The sequence below is a fragment of the Scylla paramamosain genome, chromosome 4 (genome assembly GCF_035594125.1).
Source record: "Scylla paramamosain isolate STU-SP2022 chromosome 4, ASM3559412v1, whole genome shotgun sequence".
NCBI classification, from domain to species: Eukaryota; Metazoa; Arthropoda; class Malacostraca; order Decapoda; family Portunidae; genus Scylla; species Scylla paramamosain.
The window spans coordinates 21,361,916-21,372,026 of NC_087154.1; the positions used below are offsets into that span (position 1 = coordinate 21,361,916).

At 41.4% G+C, this 10,111-nt stretch overlaps 1 protein-coding gene across 1 annotated transcript; it reads right to left on the minus strand.

The window, feature by feature from the left end:
* Positions 1-222: 222 nt before the first annotated feature.
* LOC135099838 (3 beta-hydroxysteroid dehydrogenase type 7-like) lies at positions 223-9,020 on the minus strand. The gene is made up of 6 exons (XM_064002428.1): positions 8,863-9,020; positions 3,706-3,813; positions 1,763-1,942; positions 1,212-1,433; positions 859-1,014; positions 223-762 (listed from the first exon to the last, which is right to left on the minus strand). Exons 1-6 carry the CDS (start codon positions 8,888-8,890, stop codon positions 344-346), a joined length of 1,113 nt encoding a protein of 370 aa, XP_063858498.1. The 5' UTR covers positions 8,891-9,020; the 3' UTR covers positions 223-343.
* Between the last annotated feature and the right edge of the window lie 1,091 nt (positions 9,021-10,111).

A 10,111-nucleotide genomic window follows, 5' to 3' on the forward strand; every position in this document is an offset into this window, starting at 1 on the left:
AATAAAGTTAACCAACTAAATTAACTGATAAATAAATAAAACAATTTCAAAACATCAAAGAACAATAACAGAGACGTACAGTTATCATATATATAAATGAAAAAAATAATAAATAAATAAATAAATAAATAAAATAAATAAATATATAAAATAAACAAAATTGTGCATGTGTTATTTTTATTTTTTGTTGAGAGAAAAATCAATGGGAATAGAAATCACAGATCTGCTATTACGTTTATTTTTCCCTTGGTGAACAATACTGTGATACATGAATATACGTATGTATGTATGAAGAAAATAGTCTCTTCCAAGAACCTTATCAATGGGCGAACAAAGTCGTCTTTTAGGTTATTTTCTTACAATAATAAAGGTTTGCTCGGCGCTGTGCCTCTGACCACGAGTATGGCGGTGAATAACCAATGCACAGCTCTGCCCGCATCCTGCTCACTACTGTTGCAGTGCCGGAGAAACGGTGCAGGATTAGAGATGGCAGCGACGAGGGACGACTGGCGAATCCAAGAACAGCCCAGACGGCGGTCCAGATGGCCGTCAGCATGAGCATGAGGTACACCATCCAGTAGGGCAGCAGCCGCGAGGGATGCAGATTGAGGTGCTGGATGAAGGGATGGGCCAGGCCAGGCAGATTGTTGGGTGGCGTGTTGTCGGTCACGTAAATGGGCAGGCCCCCGCACTCCTGCAGGCCCTCGTCAGCACCCGAAAGGAGCTTGCGCAGAGCACACACGTGGGCAGCAGCGACATTACCTATATATAAAAAAAGAGAAACAATCAAATTCGCATGCCAGCCCTTGGTGACAGCAAGCCATGATCAAGATGACGTGCTTGTGAGCGATGCCTTACCCACATACGCTGCCTGAATAAAAGCTTCTGGATCCCCAACCGATGGCACCCTGTCGCCTCCTGCCCGGGCTAGACGCACGATCACCGGCACGAAGGAGCGGTCCCCCTCCCCGTACAGCAACGGTGGCCGCAAAACCACCGTCTGCAGCCCTCCGCCTGCCCGTGCGCGACACAAGCAAGGTTCATTCAATGCTCAGCACTCATCCGGTAAGATAGGTTACATATGCACAGAAAATAACAAAACAATGAATGTGATTCTGATGAAAATCATATTGCACATAAAAATAATGGTATAAATTTGCAATAAAAAAGGAAGGAAGAATTACTGCTAGTCAGGCAGGTCATATCCTCACCCTTAAGTGTGGCCGACCCGTGGGCGCTGAGCACCACCTCCTCAGCGCGGCGTCTGTCTATGGCGTACTGACCCAGCACCAGGTGTGACTCGGACACCTCGGGAGTAAGCGGCTCCGTGTGTTCCAGAATCCTGACGCCACCCATCACCACAGCCAAGGTGCTGGTGTGCACGAGTACCCGCACACCGGCCACCTGGCACGCCGCCACCAGGCTCTTCACTCCTGCAGGCACAACGAACGAACTTGGAATTAGTCACCACGTCTTATCCAGTAAGCAGGGTGGTCACAAGAAGCAGCAGCATTAGTAGAAGTAGTAGTAGTAGTAGTAGTAGTAGCATCACTAGTAGTAGTAGTAGTAGTAGCATCACTAGTAGTAGTAGTAGTAGTAGCAACAGCAGCAGCACCAGCAGCAGCAGCAGCACCAGCCGTATTAGTAGTAGTAGTAGTAGTAGTAGTAGCAGTAGCAGTAGCAGCAGCAGCAGCAGCAGCAGCAGCAGCAGCAGTAGTAGTAGTAGTAGTAGTAGTAGTAATGAGATATTACAACAGCTTACCGTCAAGATTGACTCGTCTCCCGCGGTTGTCATAACCGAGATCTTCTTTGCGGAAGTCTGGGGTAATGGCGGAGCAGTTGATCACCGCCTCCACGCCGGCCAGGGCCTTCTCCAACTCGGCCTCGTCCACCACGTCATATCGCCGGAACACCACGGTTGCGGCAGCTTCGGGCGGAGACTCTGGGGCGCGACGGTGACTGGGTTGGCACAGGAGATGCTTGCTTTGTTGTCATCCTAACGTTAAGCCCAGTGTCTGCCTACCTCTGTGTCTCCTGTTGCCCTGCCTCACCTCACACGCTTGCTCCTCGTCTGATACACATGACACTACGCCCATTGCAGCTCACCAATTATGCATTTCTATTCTCTCTCAGTGACTGGTGTATATTAATTCACTAAGTTCCTCGTAGGCTGTCTAACCATCAATATATCTTACCAATTACAATTACCAGCACCATATTAATTGTATTTTCAGTAGAAATGAATGCATCTGGATTTACTTTATTCATTTGATTAACTAATCTACAGCTTTATTTATTTTCATTGTTTAATAAATGTTAGACGTTTTTCTTATTTTAGTTCACTTCTTTCTTCATTTATTAATCTATTTACTTACAGTATTTAGTTACTAGTTTATTTTATTTATTAATTTATTTCTTTTATTTCTTTTTTGCATATTTCATATTAGAGATTCTCCTCGAACCACCTTAGAAATATAGAAATATATAAAAGAATAAATAAATAATCATAAATATGTTTAAAAAAAATCCAAAGGAAAAACAACAACAAGCCTTCCCGAGAATGTCACCCGCTGCGAAAATATTCAGAGCCGCTTTCCCAAACTGTCTGGAGTGAGAAGGATTCGCCGGGGGAGGTTGGGGATGGGGGGAGGAAGAGAGAGAGGGAGGGAGCTGTGGAGCCATCTGCCAGAAATTACTGTGCTTGATAAGAAGTATGAAAACCAAACAGCAGAACTCTCTCTCTCTCTCTCTCTCTCTCTCTCTCTCTCTCTCTCTCTCTCTCTCTCTCTCTCTGGCTGGACTTTCTTATTCTAACGCTATAAAATATACAGAATGCAAAAGTTTACTTAATGATATGAGAGAAACTTGGGTACATCTGAAGGAGAGTCTAAGGGTCTGCCCACACCATGAAACATTGTTTGGAAACAATGTTTGCAAACAGTTTGCAAAATAGTGTGTGTGTGTGTGTGTGTGTGTGTGTGTGTGTGTGTGTGTGTGTGTGTGTGTGTGTGTGTGTGTGTGTGTGTGTGTGTGTGTGTGCGTGCGTGCAACGGAGGTGACGATGAATCAGTTACACAGTGTTGCCAGATTGTCAGTAATTTCTGGAAATCTCAAACTTTGATCTTTTGTCAGAATTTAAGAGATTAGTTATTGTGAAATTTTCTGAAATTTTAACCTGTGGGAACCACCATCCGTAAACGTATTTCCAAGTCAGTCGTGAACATCAGAAGAAAATTGGTGAAACCTGCTCCATCTACTCTCAAATCAGTCAGAAGCAAGTCACCATAGAAGGCTACTTTTTCTAAAAAAAATTTTCGACCATCTCTTTTCTTTTTCCTCTACACTCATCGCAGGGAAGACGAAAACTGAGGTCTGGACAGGAAACATTATTTGAAAACAGTTTCAAACTGTTTGCAGACTGTTCGGAAATTGTTTGTAAACTGTTTGAAGTTTGCAAACAATTTGCAAACATTATTTCCAAAAAAATATTTCTTGGTGTGGACAGGCCTTAAGGTTCTCTCTCTCTCTCTCTCTCTCTCTCTCTCTCTCTCTCTCTCTCTCTCTCTCTCTCTCTCCAAAGTTTGGGAACCATGATTTTAAAAGGCCAATCCATTCTACTAATTCCTAGTGTTCTCTCTCTCTCTCTGTGTGTGTGTGTGTGTGTGTGTGTGTGTGTGTGTGTGTGTGTGTGTGTGTGCCACTAACCGATGACCGGCTTGTAGGATTTAGAGTCGATAACTCTGATCTCCTTGACGGAGGGCTGGACGGCGAGCAGCTGCGCCACCACGTGCTGCCCGAGGAACCCGCTGCCGCCTGCACGAGGAAGAGAAATTAGCATGTAGAGAAATTATCAACATCACACACACACACACACACACACACAGACATATAGGTACGCACGAACAGACGCATACACACACAGATATACACACAGATAGATTGGTAGATAAGAAGAAAAATATAGACATAACTGAATAGATGGATAGATACACATTTTATTGAGCACAAATTTGCCAATATCATAAAAGAATGTAATAATTTAATTTAAAAGCGTAAAACACACACACACACACACACACACACACACACACACACACACACACACACACACACACACACACACACACATACACACACGTCCTGCCTGTCTCTATATTTCCTCCTACCTTTGACTTCAGCCGCTTCAATGGAAAGGTTTCGAGACACTTCTTAAATTCTGAATAATCCTCTTCCGACTTTCTTTAGGGACTGGCTTAAATGCAGTGGGCCTTTTTTTCAACCCCTTTTTGTTGCCCTAGCTCAGAGCCCTTGCATAAACACAAACACACTCATCCACCCATCCCCACACTCACACAGATAAGATACCCATGCGTGCCTCTGATAGTCAGTCAACAACTACTCCCTGGCGTCAGTGTCACAATGATTGGGTTGTATTCGTCTCTGGGTGAATGGAAGGACGCTGTTATGGACTCATCTTGTCTACACACTTAATTCTCATGAGAAAGTTACAACCTTATCGATCTTACTATGGTATACCGTTTTTCTAGCTTCGTTATTTTATTTATTTATTTATCTATTTATTTATTTATTTATTTATTTACTTTTATTTTTTTGGCCAACAAGTACAAAATGAGAACAGTCCTAATGGTCTCTCTTCATATATACATACCGAGCAGAGATTCCATCAAAGGAAGACGAACCGGACACTATGGCGGGTATTCTCAGTTCCCTCAATGCATTCCTTTTAGTCGCCTTTTACAATACAAAGGTAATGTAGTACTGATATTCTTCTAAGCTAGCCGCTGCCATAGAGGGATAACAATGACAGTAAAAATACATAATAGCCTATCTGTCTATTTACCAGACTGACATCCGATTTCAGAGTTGCATAACTGTGACAAGGAGTCTACAGATATACATTGACAAGCATTCCTTCACATCTCAGCCTCTCATTCATGTCGTCATCGTTATAATTGCCGTCATTAGCTATCATTATTAAAATTTCTGTACGGTGAACTTCCCCAGATTCCTGACGTGGCATCCTCCGACAGAAGGAACGGAGAGAAAGTTCTACCAAAAAAAAAGGAGAGAAAAAAAATGACGAAACTATCTTTTTTTTTTCTTTTTGTCCCTTCATAATAAATCCTGAATATGTCTGACACCTAAACATATTACCGCGACCTTTTGATTTTACTTTCATGTATGTCTTTATTTGAACAACTGAGACGCTTTTATTGCACATCCTCTCCCTTCAGGCTTCAGACACAGCCACACAACCGGAAGCGCCACCTCGCCACTCGCTAGTTTCACTCCGGCAGCCACACCGCGATAATATCCCGGATATCAGCACATTCCTTGTTTCGTATCGCGTCTCCTCAGCAACCAGACCTCAGTCGGACCTGGAGTGGTTTCCTTGGTATCTGCACTTAGTTTTAAGATACCGGATGTTATCAGCGGCGCGTCGACCTCCTTTTAATCCTTTGAATGATATTGGCGGTATGAAAGTCTAGCTTGATTTGAGTTACCCATGAAATTACTGAACGAATATAAGACTGAAGACGCTAAGCTGGTTTTTATTGCGGTACTCGATCACTTTTGTTGCTGTTTATTTTTCTTTCTTTCTCTTTCTTTCTTTCTTTTTTTCTATATTCTAACACCAAACAATTTTAGTAAGCAATGTAGAAGCAACAACATTTAAAAACATTACAGGACTACATCATTCTAACCTAACCCCAGTCTGTATATTGTGCACGCCCTAACAGTTGCGTAGGCCTTTGTACCTGTGACCCAGCGCTTAATTAACACTACCTGTCCAGCCTTTCTAGGTCTTCCATTAAACTTTCACTTTTAGCCCCAGACCTGAACGTGCTGTACATTCTTTCCGATTCCCGCACCCATCCTACCCTCACGCTCCCTGCTGTTCGGCATGTCTTTTCCTCATGCTCCCTCCACTAGGTCACAGCTATTTACAGACCTGTCAAGCCAAGTTAATAATAATAATAATAATAATAATAATAATAATAATAATAATAATAATAATAATAATAATAATAGCAGTAGTAGTAGTAGTAGTAGTAGTAGTAGTAGTAGTAGTAGTAGTAGCAGTAATAGTAGTAGTAGTAGTAATAATAATAATAATAATAATAATAATAATAATAATAATAATAATAATAATAATAATAATAATAATAATAATAATTCCCTGTTTAAAGAGGTATCCAAGACAACACACACACACACACACACACACGCACGCACACACACCTGCCGCGGCGTGTAGCTGAAGGGTGCAAACCCATGATCCCGGCTTCGGCCAAACCACTATTGATGACACACACACACACACACACACACACACACACACACACACACACACATACACACACACACACAAGCATTCCCACAATAACAACAACAACAACAACAACAACAACCATTTATGAGATCCCACTGCTTCAAGATCATTGCACAAGCTGACCTACATATGTAAGGAAATAATATAAAATTAATAACAATATATGAGAAGTAACTTTTACCATTCTCCGTTCCTTTCTTGACCTCTTTTCTGTTTATGGTACATTTATTTTATTCTTATTATTGTTATTATTATTATTTTTTTTACGATGGACATTCTACTATTTTTTTTTTTCGCATTACTTAACTTCCAACTTCATGTAGTTCTTTATTATCATTATTCGCCCCATCCTTGACCTCCATCCCCTTATGTATTTACTACTTTATTTATTTATTAATTTATTGTTATCATCATTTTACGGCGGGTATTCCACTTATTACGCTTCCCACTGCTTAATTTCCAGTCTCACGGGATATGCTGGGGATATGCAAGTGTGCCTGGATTTTCTACACATTTTCACTTCTTGACTAAGGCGGCTTTGAGCAATAATAATCAAACGTCCTCACGAGGTTGTACTAGTAGTGTGTAGCTAAATTGAGGAAGAGGAGAAGGAGGAGAAGGAAGAGGTACAAGCTAATTAGCGAAGATGGAGACAATAACAACATCAACAACGACGATAACGACGGCGAAAAAGAAGAAGAAGAAGAAGAAGAAGAAGAAGAAGAAGAAGAAGAAGAAAAGAAAAAGAAGATTAAGATGATGATGATGATGATGATGATGATGAAAAAGAAAAACACGAAAACGAAGAACAAGCGATAATGATGAAAAAAAAAAAAAAAAAAATGCAAAATCTGATGAACAACAGAACAAAATATCCACAACACGTAAACAGAGAAATAAAGTCACAAAGAAACAAGGAAAAAAAAAAAATTCACACGGAAAACTGGGGAGGGAGAGGGGGAAGAAGAAGAAGAGAGAGAGGGAGAGGGCGGAAGATTGGTACGTAATTTGCATGCCCTTGAAAACTCGTTGTACGAGTAGCAGACAACGCTATGTAAGTTCACTATTCCATTGACTGCAATTGACATCATTATTTTACAAGCATTAAGTTCTTGTTACGTAATGTAATTTGCATGTCCTTGAAATAAGACTGAACTCTGATTGCATTAGTAACAAGCAGTGCTATCTAAATTCAATGTTTTAGCCGTTCATTGCAAGTGACATTAATATTTCCCATGTGTTATGTTCTTGGTGCGCAGTTTATATGTCCTTGACATGACGTCATCTTAAAACCACTATAAATAAGGTCACTAACTCCGTCTGCATTACTGTAGTAACAAACAGCGATATGTAAGTTTAATATTTTAGCCGCTTACCGCAAATGATATTGTTATTTTCCATGTGTTATGTTCTTAAGATAACATAGATGTAGAAATATATTCTTATTATCATTCGTTTCACCGCCTCATCGTGTTTATTTTTCCAACAGGTTCTAGTGGAAGTTATTTGGGGTTTTCAAGACTGTTTTCGTGATTGTAGTAGAAGTTTAACAAGGATTTTCCAACTTAACCAGGATGAGTTCCTAAAGAAACCTGACTCATCATATCTATAGCCTTTTTAAGCTCGTCCTTATGAGAACCCAAGAATATAGGCCGTAATATTGACCTAAGAGGCACTGCTCGTTCTGTCACTGTTAACTCCATTCACATTATGACTGACTTTTCATAAACTAACCTGCTGGCACTTCAGTTTCAAAGCTTTTATGGGATGGAGTGCTATCTCATACCACAGAGGAATGCCACAACCACATCCTGGATCACTGTTTTGAAATAGGAAATATCTGGGAAAGATTCTCCCAAAGAGCAAATAGAAAGTTCATAATGCATTCATATAGGAAGAAGGTCGACGAGGAGGGAAAAGATGACACACACACACACACACACACACACACACACACACACACACACACACACACACACACACACACACCGAAGATGATGAGGAAGAAGAAGAGGAAGAAAAAGAAAGTAGGAGTAGCCCGAGTTCAGTGGGTGAAAGGAACACACACACACACACACACAGGAACGTGCTGGGCCTTGAGGCTCGGGATGGGAAGGACTAATAACAGACACACACACACACACACACACACACACACTTCTGCAATGTCACACACAGAAGCACGACGTGACAACCGCCACATTCACTACACACAGGGATTAATTGTCCACATAGCCTTGACTTATTGCACAACACTCACTGCGCGAAACTCAAAACGGTAACGTGAACTCACAAGCAAAACATGGTGTATCTTTTCGATAACTAAGTAATCTAGAACTTACACCACTGACAGGACATATTCGTTCATGTTCAGTATATACAACACACACACACACACACATACACGTGATGGTGATTTTAATAATCGTGACAAGCAAGAGTTTATCGATTCGGAAAGAGCAAAACTGGAAAGGGTTAACAAAAAATAATATATACTGTGCTCTCACCAACCACAGCGACGACGAGACCTTCCATTGCGGCCGCAGGGAAAGCACTGAGCCACTGACTGACTGCCTCACTGGCGAAGGCCGGGGGGTGCTGGGTTGGGTGGTGGGCTGGGCGAGGGACACGACAGCGGGTAGCCTCTCACTGGCTATCAACACTTATCTCACTCTACAAAAAAAAGAAAAAAAAAAAGACATTTCGCATCTCTACCATACTTCAGCACCCTTGGCGATGCATTGATGGTAGCTGAAGAGTAAAAAAGAGAAATGTTGCAGATGGGTATGTCTTGCCTACTGTTCCCTTCCAGGTGCGTGTATTTCGTAAGAGGTTATACCAAGAAGTTTCATAATTTGACGGACGCGAGGTAAAAAAGTATAACGTGTTTCAGATCACCTACGCATAACTGTTTGTGTTACAAGACGCTCAGCACAATGGATGGATTAGTTAGTTTAATGAGACTGGTTGGCAACGTTTGGCACCCTACCCGGCACCGTGCCACAGCGCTTCATGCCACACGCTGCCAGATCTTCATCTCAGGTCATTCTGGAAACTGAAGAGTCCTTTTATGAGTTTGGTCACCACGCCATGATAATTTGCGAGCATGCTATAATAATTCATGTTGCATTATCAACTCACGTTTGCATTTCAAGGAAACTTTTGCCGAATGATGGGGAATGTAGGTCCTTAATTCTCTAACTAATCGTATGTTACCAGAAACGTAGTCATCTCAACACTTCACAAAGAAATTTACGAGCAGATAGCGAGCAGTGTTAGTTATGTTACACTGTGGCTATCAAGGAACAAATCTAACTTCTTCAAAACTGTTTATCTTATACCAGCTCAAGAACACGAAGAATGAATTATAACCTTCGTCACTTATATAAATTTGCTTATCACATTTTTTTTTTCTCCTCATCTGAAGGATTGCGAGTGTTTATATCCCTGATGCTCTGCCGTGCCCTCAACACCTCCTCCCTGCTGCACGCCTGAAGCCCGAGCTTATCCTTGTCCACTGCAACCTGCACAAGAAATCCTCGATGTTCATTCCAGTCATATTTTACTTCTGACTTCCTAGTAATGTTGGAATTATGAACGATGCAGTTCTTATATTTGAACGATCAGTTGTCTTTTCATTTGTCTCAACTGTTCTCTCTCTCTCTCTCTCTCTCTCTCTCTCTCTCTCTCTCTCTCTTGCACAAAACTTGTAAATAGATGGAGTACCTGTCAATTTAGACATTCTAGACAGAAGTA

Bases quoted from the DNA above. Each gene is read 5' to 3' on its own strand.
- LOC135099838 (XM_064002428.1), bottom strand. From the start codon at position 8,890: ATGGAAGGTCTCGTCGTCGCTGTGGTTG. The intron at 1,943-3,705 runs GTTAGTGGCACA...GTCGCGCCCCAG, and splicing joins ATCCTACAAGCCGGTCATCG to AGTCTCCGCCCGAAGCTGCC. The intron at 1,015-1,211 runs GTGAGGATATGA...GCGCACGGGCAG, and splicing joins CGGGTCGGCCACACTTAAGG to GCGGAGGGCTGCAGACGGTG.